This window comes from Lissotriton helveticus, chromosome 9 (assembly GCF_964261635.1).
Source record: "Lissotriton helveticus chromosome 9, aLisHel1.1, whole genome shotgun sequence".
Taxonomy (NCBI): Eukaryota; Metazoa; Chordata; class Amphibia; order Caudata; family Salamandridae; genus Lissotriton; species Lissotriton helveticus.
In genome coordinates, this window is record NC_136070.1 from 995,956,020 (window position 1) to 995,975,262 (window position 19,243).

Consider the following 19,243-nt stretch of genomic DNA (forward strand, 5'->3'; position numbering starts at 1 on the left):
ATTTGTGGGGTAAAAAAACGCACACATACTGAATTCTACAACTCACCACCCCCTTTTGTACCGCTTTGGACGCCATAAGTGTGGCAGGGTATGCTCAGACGTGAGTCCCTTACTCACTTTGCCACTGGATTCAAGCAAGCCGGGCTGAAGACGGGTGTAATGCCAGAAACCGGTCCTCGGAAGCTTGTTTCCGGTCCAGGGAAGGCATGGCTTGGCAGTTCGGGCTGGACTGTTCCCATGAGGCACAGGGTCAGGCTGATGTGCATATAACCATGTCTTAACTGGGGTGGAAGAGTGGGCTAAAGAACGGTGATGGATCAAACCCAGATCTTATGACTGGGTGTGAGTGTTTGATTGGTTCAGATGCTCCGTCCATCACCACCCCCTTTTGTACCGCTTTGACCGCCATAAGTGTGGCAGGGTATGCTCAGACGTGAGTCCCTTGCTCACTTTGCCACTGGATTCAAGCAAGCCGGGCTGAAGACGGCTGTAATGCTAGAAACCGGTCCTCGGAAGCTTGTTTCCGGTCCAGGGAAGGCATGGCTTGGCAGTTCGGGCTGGACTGTTCCCATGAGGCACAGGGTCAGACTGATTTGCATATAGCCATGTCTGAACTGGGGTGGCAGAGTGGGCTAAAGAACGGTGATGGATCAAACCCAGATCTTTTGACTGGGTGTGAGTGTTTGATTGGTTCAGATGCTCTGTCCATCACCACCCCCTTTTGTACCGCTTTGGCCGCCATAAGTGTGGCAGGGTATGCTCAGACGTGAGTCCCTTGCTCACTTTGCCACTGGATTCAAGCAAGCTGGGCGGAAGACGGCTGTAATGCCAGAAACCGGTCCTCGGAAGCTTGTTTCCGGTCCAGGGAAGGCATGGCTTGGCAGTTCGGGCTGGACTGTTCCCATGAGGCACAGGGTCAGACTGATTTGCATATAGCCATATCTGAACTGTGGTGGCAGAGTGGGCTAAAGAACGGTGATGGATCAAACCCAGATCTTTTGACTGGGTGTGAGTGTTTGATTGGTTCAGATGCTCCGTCCATCACCACCCCCTTTTGTACCACTCAGAAGTGATACAGCACCCGGTACATACCACACAATGGGTATTAATTCCCCTAAGAATTGACTTTTTGTAATGAGGGCCTAAGGAGAGAGTTAGACTGACATGAAATGAAGACAAGTGAGCTCAGCTGAGATAGCTAAAGAGTGGGATATTACAACTATTTGTACAATCTGCTTTCCTTTCAACAGCCTGGACTTTGCACACTGAACATTTGGTGAAAATGTTGCTATTCTTGACAATGTTTAATCAATTTTGTATTTTGCTATACATTATGATGTGTACATTTTCTCTGAGCGACGAATGCTATTACTATCTTGGCTGAAATAAGACATCCACGTTGATCCTTCACATATTAGCTATCTTGTCGGGTGTTCTCAGAGTCCCTCTGCTGAAAGACCTTTGTCTATTTTGGAAGGGATGATTTGGGGGGTTGTAAGGGCTATATAGGGGGATGGAAGTCAGAGTTCTAGGTGTAACTGTGCCTCCATGTGTTTGTCAGCGAATCCTCAGGTTTATCACAACCTGTGGGTTAGGGTACAAGGCTCAATGCAGCCTGCCTGAAGTTGTTCTTAGACTCAGGGAACTGGTAAGGAGCAAACATCTCTTGAAGCTCTCAGTTTTCCTTTACCAGTTCTGCCTAAAATATGGAAGCCTCCAGTAGAATAGTTTGACTGGATCATGCAGATATATATGCCTGTTGTGCTGCCTAGGCTTCATTATTTTGAAATTGACACCACTCTTATGCACTTTTCACAGAAACACACTTCCTTTTCCACTTGAAATTGTGGAAAGTTTATGATTTTGAGGCTCACAATGAAACTAATGTGGAAACATTAAAAAATCTAACAAACTGTCTGTACTTGGTCTCAGACATCGGAATCACACCATGGGGGATGTAGGAGCTTTGATTTGGCTACTTGTATAGAACTCCGTTGACGTAACTTTCTTTGACTTACCCACTGGTGGTGTATGAAAGGGCACTCTGCTTCCAAGGACACAAGGTGCCCAACTCTATGCTAGCTGGAGCTGGAGGATGCAGTTGTGGATCAGCAACTCAGGTGAGCACCCTGAGATTCACCCTTGAGCAGTGGCAGCTCCTCCGCTAAGGTGGCAGGGCCTGGTCCCCCCCGTCCACAGAGGCAGAAGAAATATTTTATAATTATCATATTATTTTCGTCCACCCGAGTCTTGTGGGTGGGGCCACAGCACTGCAGCGGGGGGTGGTTGGGCACTGCTGTCAGTGCATATGATGGTATTGCCGGCCATCTTAGGACGGCCAAACCGTCATCTGGTGGAGAGGCCAGCAGGCACAGGCACCCAGCTTCCGATGGAGTACAAAACTAGTGCAGTTCTCCCAATCCCTATGCTGCTCACATGGTGAGAGCAAAACACACAAGATGATGGACGGAATATTGCACAATGGCAAAACATTCACCCCCAGTCACAGATCTGTGTTTAATTCATCGCTATTTTGCTCACCAAGCCACCCCAGTTCAGACATGGCCATATGCAAATCAGTCTTGACCCTGTGCCTCATGGGAACAGTCCTGCCCGAACTGCCAAGCCATGTCTTCCCTGGACCGGAATCAAGCATCCTAGGACCGGTTTCTGGCTATCAGCCGTCTTCAGCCTGGATAGCTTGACTCCAGTGGCTTAGTGAGCAAGGTACCCACGTCTGGGGATAACCCTCCCACATAGGGTGAACAGCAAAACACAAAAGATGATGGACGGAATATTGCACAATGGCAAAAAATTCACCCCCAGTCACAGATCTGGGTTTAATCTGGGTTCCCATGAGGCACAGGGTCAAGACTGATTTGCATATGACCATGTCTGAACCGGGGTGGCTTGGTGAGCAAAATAGCGATGGATTAAACCCAGATCTGTGACTGGGGGTGAATGTTTTGCCATTGTGCAACATTCCGTCCATCAACTTGTGTGTTTTGCTGTTCACCCTATGTGGGAAGGGAATATCCAGACGTGGGTCCCGTGCTCACTATGCCACAGGAGTCAAGCTATCCTGGCTGATGAAGGCTGATAGCCAGACCCGGTCCTGGGATGCTTGATTCCGGTCCAGGGAAGACATGGCTTGGCAGTTCTGTCTGGACTGTTCCCATGAGGCACAGGGTCAAGACTGATTTGCATATGGCCATGTCTGAACTGGGGTGGCTTGGTGAGCAAAATAACGATGGATTAAACCCAGGTCTGTGACTGGGGGTGAATGTTTTGCCAATGTGCAACATTCGGTCCATCAACTTGTGTGTTTTGCTGTTCACCCTATGTGGGAAGGGTGTGCCCAGACGTGGGTCCCGTGTTCACTACGCCACAGGAGTCAAGCTATCCTGGCTGATGAAGGCTGATAGCCTGAAACCGGTCCTGGGATGCTTGATTCATGTCCAGGGAAGACATGACTTGGCAGTTCGGTCTGGAGTGTTCCCATGAGGCACAGGGTCAAGACTGATTTGCATATGACCATGTCTGAACTGGGGTGGCTTGGTGAGCAAAATAACGATGGATTAAACCCAGATCTGTGACTGGGGGTGAATGTTTTGCCATTGTGCAACATTCCGTCCATCAACTTGTGTGTTTTGCTGTTCACCCTATGTGGGAAGGGTATGCCCAGATGTGATCCCATGCTCACTACAATACTGGAGTCAAGCTATCCTGGCTGATGAATGCTTATAGCAAGAAACCGGTCCTAGGGTGCTTGATTCCGGTCCAGGGAAGACATGGCTTGGCAGTTCGGTCTGGAGTGTTCCCATGAGGCACAGGGTCAAGACTGATTTGCATATGGCCATGTCTGAACTGGGGTGGCTTGGTGAGCAAAATAACGATGGATTAAACCCAGATCTGTGACTGAGGGTGAATGTTTTGCTATTGTGCAACATTCCGTCCATCAACTTGTGTGATTTGCTGTTCACCCTATGTGGGAAGGGTATGCCCAGACGTGAGTCCCGTGCGCACTACGCCACTGGAGTCAAGCTATCCTGGCTGATGAAGGCTGATAGCCAGAAACCGGTCCTAGGATGCTTGAGTCTGGTCCAGGGAAGACTTGGCTTGGCAGTTCGGTCTGGACTGTTCCCATGAGGCACAGGATCAAGATTGATTTGCATATGGCCATGTCTGAAATGGGGTGGCTTGGTGAGCAAAATAACGATGGATTAAACCCATATCTGTGACTGGGGGTGAATGTTTTGCCATTGTGCAACATTACATCCATCAACTTGTGTGTTTTACTGTTCACCCTATGTGGGAAGGGTATGCCCAGACGTGAGTCCCATGCTCACTACGCCACTGGAGACAAGCTATCCTGGCTGATGAAGGCTGATAGCCAGAAACCGGTCCTGGGATGCTTGATTCCGGTCCAGGGAAGACATGGCTTGGCAGTTCGGTCTGGACTGTTAACATGAGGCACAGGGTCAAGACTGATTTGCATATGGCCATGTCTGAACTGGGGTGGCTTGGTGAGCAAAATAACGATGGATTAAACACAGATCTGTGACTGGGGGTGAATGTTTTGCCATTGTGCAACATTTCATCCATCAACTTGTGTGTTTTGCTGTTCACCCCATGGTGAGAGCAGCCTCGGGATTGGCCACAGGGGAGCCTAGGAGCCTCTGCCCAGAGAAGCAGAAGAGTGGCTAGGTGTCGAGCGCCTAGTTGCAGATAAGTGTTTTTTTGTTTGTTTGTTACTGCCCCCATGCTACCTCACCATTTTTATGAGACACCAGCCGCTACTGCCCTTGGGGATCTTTGAGGAGAAAGAAGACTGTCCTACAGGGGTACGGAACATATAAATAATATTCATAAAGCCCTGAGCATAATCTTTTCCCAAGCAGCATTTGGGAAAGGCTGGATTACCATTGGTTCACCCACATGATGACATACTTAGTCCAATACCCTCTCTAAAGTTGCTTTGATTGGCATGTGGTGAGCTATAAGCACTCCATATGCGCAATACAAGAACAGCACATTGAGGCTGTTGGCGCAGTCCGTGTCTTGCGCCTCTGAAGCTATGGGTCCTCTTTCATCCTGTAATCACATGTGCATTTCATTGTAACTGGCAGCGATTCCCCCTCACGTTGGTAGGCAATAACACCTACAATTTAACACGCGGAACTGCGGAAAAGGAGGCCGGCGAGGAGGAGGCATAGGCACTCTCTATTTTATCAGGTCTCAGAGCTTACATTATACAGCATGATCCAGCACAGCACATTGTTATTTGTACTCCTACCTGCTCTTTGTCTTTCTGCCTGTTTCATGCCCCCCTTTGTTTTGGATTCTTGAAAACATTCTAAAAGAGTTTGAACAGAAGAACCGGGCGCGGGGAGGGGGCGCTGTAAGAAAGACCCACATTGGCTGGATCATGCAGTGAGGAATTGCTGAATATGAGCAGTTGCAGTCAGAGGGAAAACCATTGTGTAGGGGGAGAAACACACCAACATGGTGGGAGTCAGAGTGTAGGCAGATTTAGTGAGCGGGAGGGCGGGAAGTAATGGCGTCTGCGTAGCCTGGCAAAGGAAGTGCTGTGAGGCGGGAAAGAGAGGCTCGGAGAAAGTGTGGGGGGAGGGGAGGGGATAATGGCGCGCAAGCCGGCCAGCACAAAGCCTTCCTTTCCAGCCGCGTAATTAGACTGAGAAGCAGAAGCCATTAGTGCCTAAGTAGCCGCATCAGTTCAGAGAGGCAGGAGCTGATGCGGGCCTCGGCCAGTGCCTTGTGCCAGGGGCTGGCAGTGGCGGGGGCAGGGGATACACGTAGAAGGACAACTGGAAGCTTCCAGTAGGGGCAGACACTGAAGGAGTGGAAGAGTAGAGGAAGGCAGCAGAAGAGATGCTATGGTATTGAGGGAGAGAAAGGAGTCAGTGCTGAGAAAGTTGTGTCGAGTCGCTGTAGGAGAGAAGGGATCTACAGGACGAAACCTGCATAGGCTGTTTCGAGGTTTGTTTATTGTACAGTTAATAAAAACTCACAATTTAAAACATACAAATGTATAAAAGAAAACCGTAGTTGCATTTAAAACATAAAAAGAGCAGTAGGCTCGCAAATTAAAATCATATGAGTCACGATTTGAATTTAATAAAGGCCATAAGGATTAGGGAGACAAAGTTCTTACAGAGTTAAGGGACAGAGTTCTCCGAGGAGGTTAGCACGGCTTTGGCTTGGCTGGTGCTTCAGGTAAGCCCTGTGACTGTTTCGTTAGTCTACTAGCCAATATCTCGAAAAATTTAATTAATCTACAGTTTAGCTGGATTTCTTCTGGATTAAAACATTGCATCACAGCCTGCCTGCAACTAGGCTGTTTCATAGTAGACGGCATTGTGTTGTGGGCCCTGGGCCCACATAATACAGGAAGGATGACACAGACACTTGGGGGAAGATTAGGATGGCGGACGGCCACCCCAGAGGTGGAGGGACCGTCCACAGGGGCAGCAGCGGTCCCTCCGTGCAAATTACGATGTGACCGTCACCCTGGCGGTCACATCCTGTATTAATAACATTGCGGCGGGTGCTGCTTCAAGCAGCACCCACCGCAATGTTAAAAATGCATGTATTACATTTACATGCACAAAGCGGCAGGCACCGTGCGGTGTCTGCCGCTTTGTGCATGTAAATGTTGGGGGGTACCATAGGTACCCCCCATGTGCACCCCGCACCCCCCGACACCCTGGGGGGCTGCAACGGGCCCCCAAAAGCCAAAGTCCACATGCTTTTCCACGGCAGAAAAGCCGCCGCGGAAAAGCATGTCTCCGTGCAAATCCTAATTTGGCTGACGGTGTCTTGCAGACACCGTCACCAAATAGCCCTCCCCACCCTGCGGATCAGCAACGGACGGACCTGCCGTCCGCCGCTGGTCCAAACGCAATCCCACCGCCATCCTAATCTGGCGGTGGATGTTCTATGTGGCTGCAGCGGTGAATCCGCATACTCCGGGCCGGCGGTGGCTTCCGCCGGCCCGGAGTATGCGGATTCACCGCAATCATAATGAGGCCCTTGGTACGGTACTAAACATTGGCCTCGAGCACGTGCACTCGGGCTCTTTTATTGGCAGGGTCACCTGACCGGAGACGCCTGTGTTGGATGGGTTTGGGGGTGGGTGTAGGGGTCAGCCCTCGAGGGAGTGGCTTGCAAAACATTAGACTGTGTCCAGCACAACACAACATTCCTCCCAATTTGTATTAAAAACAACAAACACGAGTCCAAACTGTGGGAAGGAATAGGAAGACAATTAAATATAACTTAAGACCGCTAGAGAGATAGGACGACTGTAGGAGGGATAGGGAGACCCCAGGACTTCTTCCTGGGTCCCTGCAGGACAAATAGTAAGTCTGTAGGAGACATTGCTTGAGTGGGGTTTCATTGTAGAGGGGGAGGCTGATGTAGACGTGCGGAACACAGCAGAAAAGTTTGCACATGCAGGAGAACACCATGAAGGGTCACTGAAGAATAGCCGAGAGACAGTGGGAGAGAATATTGAAGGGCTGCTTCAGGTTAGAGCGGACCATGACAGACATGTGGGTTCTGCGTAAGAGATGGGGAGTCTACATAAGAACATGCTAAAGGGGTGTGTATACAGTGAACACGGGTACTGAACTTTCAACGAGAGGACAGCAGAAAAGGCATTTCGCTGGGTTACCCAAGAGGAAGGTGCAACCTACACGGCTGAGAGAGGACAGCGGCAGGAGAGTGAAACCTTGTGGGGCACCAGGAATGATGAAGAAGACTATAGAGGAGCCTACTACAGAGATACTTAAATAGGCTGTATTTAGGATGGTAGTCCAGAAGATGATGGTGAGGAGAGGATGGGAGCTGTGGGGTAGAAGACAGAGGCAGTGAGTGGATCAGATGGAGGAGTCTGCAATCCAGAAGTTATGAGTGAATTGTAGAAAGAGGAGAATTCAGTAATGTTGTTGATGGACAATAAAGTGGTGAAGGATGGGGCATGGTTTCATAAACACATATGTACTTGAGGAAAGAAAAATAAAGAGTGGACCAACGGAAAATAACAAACTGCAGAGTATGCATGAGAACTCAACAAGTGCAACTATAAAGCAATTGGTTTATGAAAACTCTTTTGTGCAGATATTGAATTGATACTTACTTATTTTTGACAACTTTTATTCTTTGAAGTAGTTTTTCTGGGGTAGCCTCCTAATTTAAGTTCCTTCCATCACTCTCCATACTTCTATCTCTTTCCTCACTTTAACCCTCTCCATGGGCATTTCTTTTTTTTCTTGGTTTCTGAATATGGTTTTCCATAACAATATGAATCTTTTTTCAAAGCAATCATAGTCAAAGAAATTGTAGCCATTAGCGGCCGGTCTTGTGGATGAGTGGCCGGGAAGGCGGGGTCATGCTCTTCTGCTCCTCTCCTCGCAGGCACAGGCTCCCAGACTGGCATGCCGCCAATCCTGAAGCTGCTCTCATGCATGAGAAGATTAGCTTCACGATTGGCCTGAGCGCCCTCAATTTATTCTCCCCAACTGACTGCCTGCTCTCGCCATCCCGACACTGCAGCTCGGGTTGGACAGAGCTTAAATGCGCATGACGGTTTGGCCAGCCTAAGACGGCCAGCTAAACCGTCATGCGCACTGACAACAGTGGCCAGCACTCCTCCTGTCATCCCCGATGGCCCCGACCCCAAAGACTCGACAGGAAAGGAAAAAGAAAATGATAATAAAATGTCTTTATTATCAATCTATTTTTCATTTCCTGACCTTTTTGAGGCAGCGGGCGGGGGTGGGGGGACACTCCTCCACCATAGCTGAAGAACAACCACTGATTGTAGCCAATATGCAGTGTCACTAATAGCCTTGTTTCTTTTCCTAACCCAGGCCTCTAGCAACACCTGCTGTCTACGGTGCTCAACTCTTGTCTTGCAGGTGTCTGTGAAAGGATACCTGTCCAGAGTTCCTCACTTCTCTGAGCAAACACAGAATTATTCTCTTCTCTGTAAATATTGCTGCCAACCCCACGTACCACTGCTATCAAGCCCACATACCATAATCACATTATATGTATTTGAGTGCATGCTTATACCTTCGGGTATCTTGGTACGCAGTGGCAGCCGTTTATTATTATCCAACTCATTTTATCGACTTCGAAAGGATGAAGGGCTGAGTCGACCTGCAGCGATTGAAACCTGTGGCTATGAGATCAAGCACAGGTTTCTGGAGTCGATGCATGAGTCTGTCGATCTGTAAGACCATTGACCAGTTCCTATCAACCACACAAGCACATGCTTCTCCTACGGTTGTGATGGCTTATCATCATAGAAGCCAATGGTCTTTCACCATAATGTCATGGCATTTGACCCATTTTCTGTATGGAATCAAGACACATCCATCGTGGCTGCTTAAAAAACAATCTCTTCCTGTCAAGTGTCTGCAGAATCAAACCTAGTTAGGCAGTTTTTGCATGGTGTCTCACTATGGTGCAATTCTTCATCTTGAAACTGGATGCCGCCAGGTTCATCTTTCCCGTATCCCCTTCTGGTTCAGTGCTGGGAGTCCCATCCCGCTGGTCACCACTCTGAAGGCATTCCCTGCGTGTCCAGATCACTATTGACAAGCCTAAAGGTTCAACTACATCAACTTGTCCTGCAGTAAGGTCTGGACAGTATAAGGTTTTTTAAATAACATTGTGACTTTTTCCCCATATGGCTTTTGACACTACTTTCCAATGATCTTGTGTCTGTAACCTGTCTTATCGATGGTACAGACAAGGTTGTTTTCAAGGCGTCCATTCTACCAGTTAGACCCATCTTGCAGCTCTGTTGGTTAGTTACCTCGTCAACTGTATCTTTAATTTCTTTTACTTGTCTGTCTTATACTTCTGGCTCAACTTTTGTCAAACCCATCGAGGCCTGCTCAGCAGATTCATGATTTTACAGGTAAACACAGCAAGATTCTTTGAAGTCGGGGAGGGTAGGGTGCTAATGGAAAGCGTTGTGCCGCTTTTGTTACTGGGGCCAATATTACAGCTATGCTGCAGAACCGGCCCCTGGTATCAAATACGGCCCCCCCCCCCAGGAGTCTAAAACTGCCCCCCACCCTGGTGGCCCACAGGGAAAAAGCCTGGTGCCCGCTACGGCCAGTCCGGCCCTGGTTGGATTACTATATGTAGTTTTCCCTAGAGCTAACATCAAAAAGGCTAAAGTGGGAATCCACATTGGACGTCCTACCTATGACATCCAGCTTCTAGTAATGGTCAGTAAACCTGTATATAATTGCTTGTTTTGAGATTTGGTGCACACATCTGTACATATTTAGGGTTCCTTGCAATGATGTGCTCTTAGTTGAGATTTGTAATGATGCCATGTGTTTATCTGAGTGCTCTTCTAGAAGATTGTCTTCACTTATGGTGGATCAGTTAAGGGTTTTCTGGTCTTCTGCATAGCGGTTGGTGATTGTCTATGGCCAACGTGTGGAACTGTTATTTATAGCGTGTGACTGGAGCTTTTGAATTGCTATCAGTGGTGTGACCCTGGATTTGGTTGCTAGTGAGAGTGTAAGCGTTGCCAGTTGACTTTGTACTCATACGGTTAATAATGGGTTGTTATGCTCACTCTTGGGAACCCTAAATTTAAAATTAGAAGCCTACATCTCCATGGAAGCTGAGCCACAACTTTCCAGCTTGCCTGTGATACTCGCACTTCAGCTACGCATTCATCCTTCCAAATACTTTCTTTACTCAAGGATCTGTGTGGCATCGTACTTGAGATACTATGCTACGCCTCTCTTTCTAAGATGACAAAAGATACGATGAGTAACAAGACTGTTTTTGGATGGGTTCTCCTTAGTAAAACTCACTTCTGATTAAAGATCATTAAATTGAATTGGCCTCATTTGTGAGATGACTCTCGTGAGGTTTCTTTTAATTAGGTGTTACAGATGGCCATGTTCCCGCGAGAACTGGAAAAAGAAATGAAGATCAGAGTTGGAGGCAAAGTTGATAGCTATAAGTAATCAAAGCTGCCAGATGCAACATCCGCCAGAGATGAAAATATTGTATGTTGTTCTCTTCGATGTTAAAGACACGTTGTTAGTTCTAATTCTTGTTTGTTCTATCCTTGATCTCACTTGTAAATGTAAAAAGTAAAAAAACTTTTTTACATTGCCCAACTTTCCAAAAGCGACCTACTCTAAGCAAAAATAGATTTTTTTCCCTCTTAAAGACCAATATATTCCACATGATTGCCAAATGCTCCGCCTTCTTCAAATTCTAGGCAGATAACTCTTTTGAACTGTTAGTTTCCTAATTAGGGTAAGAGATACAGTAAACAATATTTAAAAAAAACACATATTTCAGTTGCAAGGGGCTTCTATATCCTTATTGGGAGACGACCAGTGGCTACATGACTCTGCTGAAACCTGGACCTTAATACAGATTACAGTAAGATTCCAGTATAAAACCTTTAAAGAACCAATCATTTCACTTCCTCGTACTTTATATTTCTGAAAGGCCACTCTGCAATAAGATGTATCACTGTTCATTGATTCTTTTTTGAGGAATGTAAAGGGATTTTATGGTGTTCCTAGAGAGATTCGTGCAGTGAATGCTTTTAGGAGATTTTCGTGTTTGCAAGCGTAAACATTGTCCACCCACATTTCTCTACAAGCTGCTCTGGTCCATTTTCAGGCTCCCTTGCCCACCTTGCTGTCTGTCTGGACCCCCCATTGCAAAGATCCACATAAAGATGTTGCATTCTTTGGGTGGATAAATTCAAGGAAGAGATTGATTGCCTTTTCTCTGAAATGGATCAATGATGCAGTGGAGCGCGGTGAGTGGAGGGATGAACATGGGTAAAAAGTGCTACATCGAGCAAAAGTTTTTCTTTTACATTCTGAGATAGGAAGACACCGGAAGTTACAGGTAACACTTTATAAACTCATAATTTGATAATATCTCCTACAGTAATACACATATGTAAATACAAAGCCTTTAGATGGTGTGGCAAATCACTGCCCCCATCCCACTTCAGTCTGTGTACTTTTCCATACCATGCATTGGGCATAGCACTTATTTTCGGTCCTTCCCCTTTGGTAAGGTCAGTTTCAGATGGAACAGTTCCAGTATTAATTGCACACACCTCCTTTCAGGGTCTCAAAGGGCATCGACAAATGACCTCAGTGCTTCAGTATACAACTCAGTGGCTGCCACTGGTATTCCCTTGGTAATACAATCAGCATTTTGCTGCCATTGCAGGTATTTTGTTTCTAATGTCCGGGCTAAAGCAGATCTATCCCCTAGATGCATCAACAACCCAATTTGCGATTCCTTAATAGCGAACAATACCGATTCGCTATTAAGGAATTGCAAAATGGAATGCATCAAAGAAATCACTTAAAAAATAGCGATTTCTTAGAATTCCTTAATTGCGACTCGCAAATTGCGAGTCACAATTAAGGAATACCTTAATTAAGGAATACCTTAATTAAGGAAAATTGAGATTGTCTTCCCATTCATTCCTATGGGCCTAAAGGCCCATAGGAATGAATGGGAAGACAATCTCAATTTGCGAATCACAATTAGCGATTCGCAAATTGAGATTGCGATTTCAAGGGTGCAGGGGTGTCCAAAGGACACCCTGTTGCACCCCTGGAATTGATATGTGCACATATGTTGCGCACACAATGCCCTTAGGGCATGTGTGTGCGCAACATGAATCTTTGAAAAATGCACTTTAGTGCATTTTTCAAAGTTTTTGCAAATTACCATGAAGTTGTACTTCATGGTAATTTGCGTGCCCTATTAGCGAATTCGCTATTTTAAAAACTTTCATGCATTGAGATTCCTTAAATGCAAATAATCGCAATTTAGCGATTTCTAAAATTGCGATTTTTGCATTTGGGATGATGCATCCCAAATGCAAAATTACCGCTCGCAAAGGGCCAGATTCTCAGAATCTGGTCCTTTGCGAGCGGATTTTTGTTTGATGAATCTGGCCCTATGTTGCCAAATAATTTAAAGAAACACAGAGTTAGCTTTAACTCCACTGAGAATTGTAGTCTCTCTTATCTCATGCACTGGCTGTTTTTTCTGTCATTCAGCCTTCCAGGAAGTGTTTCCGCTGAAATGCATGGGGGACTGTTTTGTATTCGAAAAGTGCACTTCATTATCACACTGTTTGCCATACATAAAAATATATAACCATAATGTCATCTTTCAAGAAAGAAGTTAAATTACTACCCAGGGAAAAAATTCTGCCCTGGGTCCTTGGAACTCTTCTTGCTGAGCCCACCTGGACCCGTCATCTTCTCGCATGGCTCTCTTGTTATATTGCTGTTTTGACTTACCTGTCCTATCATGAAGGCGACCCCGCCCTCTCACAGATTCCATCATATTCTGTTTCTTTCTCAACCAGACTTATATTGATTGTATATGTCTCTGTTCTTTAACAAATGTAAACAACTCTGATACACTCGAGAGTCTTGTTCGTGCTATATGAAACCTTCAAAATATATATATGCATCATTTACAAAAAGCTTCGGGGAAGTAGTAATGAGCTGTGGCTAGCTTATAATGGCCAAAACCATCCCTGAAATCCCTCTTATTTTGAAATTTGACAATGTGTGGCAATTTGACCATATCCCAATAATCAGTATCCCTTAACCCCCTGCCCATTGGGCTAATTCCCCCACGGTGCGGGAGGGAGGGGGGCTGCGCGGACGTCGCGGTGCTTGTGACGAGCTCAGCTCGTCACGCTGCATAGTGGAACTGTGCTCATGACGCGTCACAACTCCTCCCACTTAATGGAACGGCCAGCACAGCAGGGGAATTATCCCCGCGTGGGCGTTCCACGGTCGTTATGACGAGCACAGCTCCACTGTGCCTCATGACGAGCTGAGCTCGTCATGAGCGCCGAAGGTGTTAAAGCGTGCTAGTGTTAAACTGCGTCATTCATATTCAGGAATACAGTAATGCAGGTGGCACTCACTGGCCCGCAGCGATCATCTTCCCATTCTTCCATTCCTCTCTTTTTCACGGAAGAAATGAGACAGCTCCACAGTCTGGGTCCAGACTCTTCACCTGCACCTTCCATATGGGTGGCTTTAGGGTCAAGAGTATATGGTTACCTTGTGTAAGCAATGTACAGTTTCCAATAACTGGTAAGAACTTTGTGTCTCGGCATTGGGTATACAAGCAGGTCCACACAACACTACTGCTATGACCTAAAAAAAGAAATCCTTCACTCTTCTTTCCCTCCACAGTCCTTTTCAATCAAAATAACAGACTAGCATGTTCACTTCTCTAATTCTATATTCCACTATACTAAATCACCACTAATCCTTTATGGGTTCCAGAGTAGCGTGCTACTCGCCAACAAAGCGTTTCAACACCTCATCAGGGTTACAAGCGTTATATAAATGCAATCCTTTTTTCCTTTTTTACCCCTCCCCAACCCTTCTTAATCCAAATACCAGACTAAAATATCCATATCCACCACTCAAATTACTTCATAGTTCACTATACTAATTTTCAACACGAATCCTTTATGAGTTCCGGAGTAGCCTGCGACTCGCCAGAAAAGCACTTCAATACCGCATCAGGGGTAACAGGCGCTATATGAATGCAAACCTTTCTTTCCCTTCTATCCCTCCGCTATCCTTCTTACTCCAAATAACTGACTAATATCCACCACTCAAATTACTTTCATATTTCACCATACTAATTCACCACTAATCCTTTATGGGTTCCCGGATTAGCGTGCTACTCGCTAAAAAAAGCACTTCAATACCCCATCAGGGGTTAGAAGCGCTATATAAAACCTTCTTTCCTCTTCTATCCTTCTGCTATCCTTCTGAATCCAAATAACTGACTAACATATCCACCACTTAAAATTTACTTGCATTTTTCAGTATACTAATTCAACACTAATCCTCTATGGGTCCCGGAGTAGCGTGCTACTCGCCGAAAAAGCACTTCGACGCCTCGTCAGGGGTAGTAAGCGCTATACAAATGCAATTACAATACAATACAATACATTGCCCCTGCTGAACCACGCCTGTGCACACCCAAGCATCTCCTTCCCACAAACACACGTATCACAGTGCCATTTTACCTTTGGGTGCAGACTGCTTACCTCCGCCACCTTATAGCGCGTGGCCAAAGCATGAGGTCAGAAGTCTGCTACCTGAGCCCAGCCTAAGAGACAGTGCAGCACATAGTGTCCCAGCCTTCCTGACGTGTGCCTTGGATCGCCACCCCCCAGCTCTAGCATTTTGTACACTAGGATTGAGGAATGAATTGCATAATATTTTACATTTAAAAATGAAATAACTTCAAATTGCAGACTCTTAGGGATATATTTATATTTACAAGCCTCAAACGCCATGGGAGCATCAATTTTTCTGACAAGCCTATGGCGTTGGTCTCAACCCAATATTTACAGGGTGGCATTAAGCCACTTAACGCGACTTAAAGCAACCTTGTAAATATGCATGTTACCGCAGCGGTCTGCTGCGGCAAAGGGGCAGGCAACGGGTGTCGCTGTGAGTATTCCGCCGCAACACCTAGTGCTCTTTGACTCGCCCCATATTTACAATGTATGGTGCAGAGCCAAAAATAATACCAGGAAATACTTGGTCTTAAACAGGCGATACAATGAGCAATGTTTTATTTCTCCTCGTATTTTGCAACCTTGTAAATATGCATGTTACTTCAGCGGTCTGCTGCGGCAAAGGGGCAGGCAACGGGTGTCGCTGTGAGTATTCCGCCGCAACACCTAGTGCTTTTTGACTCGCCCCATATTTACAATGTATGGTGCAGAGCCAAAAATAATACCAGGAAATACTTGGTCTTAAACAGGCGATACAATGAGCAATGTTTTATTTCTCCTCGTATTTTGCTCTTTCCATGTGTGCTGCATCCTCAAGCATACATAGAAACATCAAATCGCCTATAAAGATTGTTTATGTGCAGGAAGGTGTCCCTTCCTGCACATAAACAATAACCCATGCTGCACAGGCACCCTTACAACATGGCGCAAGTGTGCCTGCATGGGCGCTAGGCAGGTTTTTAGTACCAGCACTAGGAGAAATACAGGGGTGTGCTGTATTTTTGTAAATACTTTGCAGCCATGCGTTTAAAAAATGTTGGTGTGCAGCTTTAGCAATTTTGAAGTAACACAGTACTCCGAATTTTTTTTGTAAATATCCCCCCAGTGTGCTATATAAGGGTTGAGTGACTTCTTTTCACAAATGGATTGCTTGCATTTCAATCTTAAAGTGTATTTGACGAGCGACACCCAGAGAATTAGGGGCTAGCCAAAAGTGGGGGATTGTTACAGAAAAGCAAAATACTTATGGCCCTAACACCCTGGAATTTTTTTATCACAGCACATGGGGATCATATGTGGTTTTTCTAGGTCAGGGTTGCCAGGCTATTTTCTGGCAGAACCAACACAGGGAAAAGGTACTTACCAGGGAATGCCCTTATAGGGATTTCTTACCAATGTAAGTGTCCGACAGCCCTCTGGCACACGAGCCATTGGTCAAATATTTCTTGTGAAAGAGCCATATAAGGCTTCTGCTCCACTGTTGAAGACCTGAAACTTTGTCCAACACTAAATGAGTGGGGTCAAATCATGAGTTTGGAGGTGCCGGAGCCCCTGTGGTCTTATTGGAGGTATAACATGTGTTTTCTTTTGATCTGCTTTTCTACTATAAATGTTACCTGGAGGAATATCACATTGACATGCTATTCCACACAACACATTTCAAGCCATCTCGACCCCTCAGTTTGGGAGAGCACATCCTTTCAAACAGTTTGCCATAGGGTATTCTTGACATTTTAAGGTACATATCTAAAGATATACAGTTAGAAGTGTGGGACAGCTCCCTCTGATAGCATTCCAGCTAATGTTGCTGTTTTTTCAGCTTCTTTCCCAGTCTTCAGTCTTCAGGGCGCTTAACATTGATATTTCTCTCTAACGTAAGTCCTAGGTGTGTTTGTGCTCATGAACCAGGGCTTGGCAGTGAGGTAGTTCTTTTCAGTATTAATGCTCACTCTCTCTTGTTTTTGTTCCCCTCTAGGAAGATGATATTGAGTACTATGACTCCAAAGCGGACACAGAATTTGTAAGTGGATTTCTTTTGCTTTCAAGTGTACATCATTCCTGTTTGACTATAAAAGACTGTTGGAGAACTTACCACTATCAAGATGTCTTTGCTGCTTTGCTGAGTGCCTGAAATGTTCTAGCATCCTCACAAAGGCCATTAAAGCATTGTCAGGAACCAAAATAAAGGATTTATGTCATAGATCAATCAGAAGAAGAGGGTGTAGTATTTAAAGATGCAAGGTAGCCAGTAGTATATTTATTCACTTGGTAGGAGTCTTATGTTACAGGTAAAGATGGTAGTAAGGAGATTCCACCGCGAGCAGTATCCTTGCTGCTCAGCCCTCGCACTCAACTGACACTCTCTAAAACCATGCAAACACCAGCATTGTAATTACATCGCAGTCACTCTGGCTGAGCAGCAGGAGACATAACACTAAAGGGAGAATGCATGGCATAGAAATGAAGATACCACAGAGGGCCTGAACAGGCCGATAATCAGTGCCTACCATCTTTCTAGCCTGAAACTCCTAACGCCTGTAACCTTGCATACAGATTGCAGGGCCCGAGGTGGTAGAAAGGGCTGACTCATTACCCCTTCCACTCAGAAGGAGTTCCAGAATGGAGGCCGGGCACATGGAAACTTTGGGTCACCTGTCCATTCAGTATTATGAGATTTATTTAGAGCCACAAGTCTTGCTGAGGGAACTCAGTGCCAGAGAGACCAAATATGATACATATTCTGCCATTCCCGTCTTCTCCTAAACGTCCACCATCATCACCTTAAGTTGAAAACTTCTAGCATCATCACGATTAGAGTTGAAAAGTTCCTAACTTGTAGGTCAAATTGTATCATCCATGACTGAATCTATTCTTTTGAACAAGGATCAAGGGGCCAAGGTTTGTTATAATCTCACATGTGTCTGACATCATTTTACCTATACTGCAAATGCTGCATGATTTAAATAAACATAAGAATTTGGGGGGGAAACATCATCATTAGAAATTCACAAAAAGTATGAATGTCAAAAGTGCTGTTTCTACAGTTTGATATATTCTGATAAATGGGTCTGAGATGGATTATACAATATTTACCTATTCTACACAAGCCCTTTTTAAAAAAATTATTTTGTAGTCTGTTGTATTGTTGGTCAAAGGCAATTCGAAAATCTAGAGAATCTGTTGCTATTATTAAGGAATTTTCCCTAATTAATTGGTAGTCAAAAACTGCACCTTCATGTTTTGACACTTCTTCAATGGCTTTTACAGTTTTGTCGGGTTTAGCCTTTACCTATTATGTTCCCTTATAGTACATTTTCCCACTTAAAACTGTGAGGTATATTTTACAGTTTTCCTTTTTTTCTGTATTAAACTTTGTCATTTCCAATTACTCCTGTAATGTTGAGTTGTATTAATTTTCACTTTGAGTGTGATACTAACACAGGCAGATATATCTGTTTTCAGGATGGATTCGGCAAGGAAATGCTGTTGAGTGGAACTGTATAATACACATATATCTTGCCTCAAGGAAGAAGACTCTTTCAGGCACTTAACTACTGAAATAGGAACCCGAAAAATTGATTCATACAAGATACCTGACAGAGGAGATGTTTGTAGAGCTGAAATTGCCTCTGGAAAAAGCAAAGGGCGATTCATCAGTTGTACCTTGATTACAAAAGTGGATGAGGAATGATTTACTGGGTAGATCCCTATGCAGACCTAAAGACATGAGGGCCATATTACCAACAAACTGCGATAAACATCGCAGAGCGCGCTTTGCACGAATAGTTCTATCGCCGGAAAATTTTGCCATGCTGGAGCTTTATTAGGAACGAACAGCGCTATGGCGTTTAATATTCCAGCGATAGCGTGAAAAACGGCCAGACATCGCTGAAAAGCCTTCAAACATCCTGGCAATATGGTGAAATGCTTGCTGATACAGCCATGTGACCGTAACCCCATAATCCACCTCCCATTATATGCATGCCTAAGTAGGGATTTTAGCAGGTGTAACTTTCAGGCGATATTCGCGGTTAGCACGAGTTATTGTTTCGCTCTGCAGGACTTGGTAATAGGGGGAATGTGAGTTACCGACTCTTTTCAGTTGCTTTGATGTTGGGAACA

At 45.4% G+C, this 19,243-nt stretch overlaps 1 protein-coding gene across 1 annotated transcript in view; it reads left to right on the forward strand.

Moving 5' to 3' along the window:
- Window positions 1-19,243, forward strand: part of CACNA2D2 (calcium voltage-gated channel auxiliary subunit alpha2delta 2) — a 1,696,410-nt gene that overhangs the window by 960,478 nt on the left and 716,689 nt on the right. Inside the window, exon 5 of the mRNA XM_078661304.1 lies at window positions 17,097-17,141. Within this exon, the coding sequence (XP_078517430.1) occupies window positions 17,097-17,141 (45 nt within the window). The remainder of the gene's footprint in view (window positions 1-17,096; window positions 17,142-19,243) is intronic.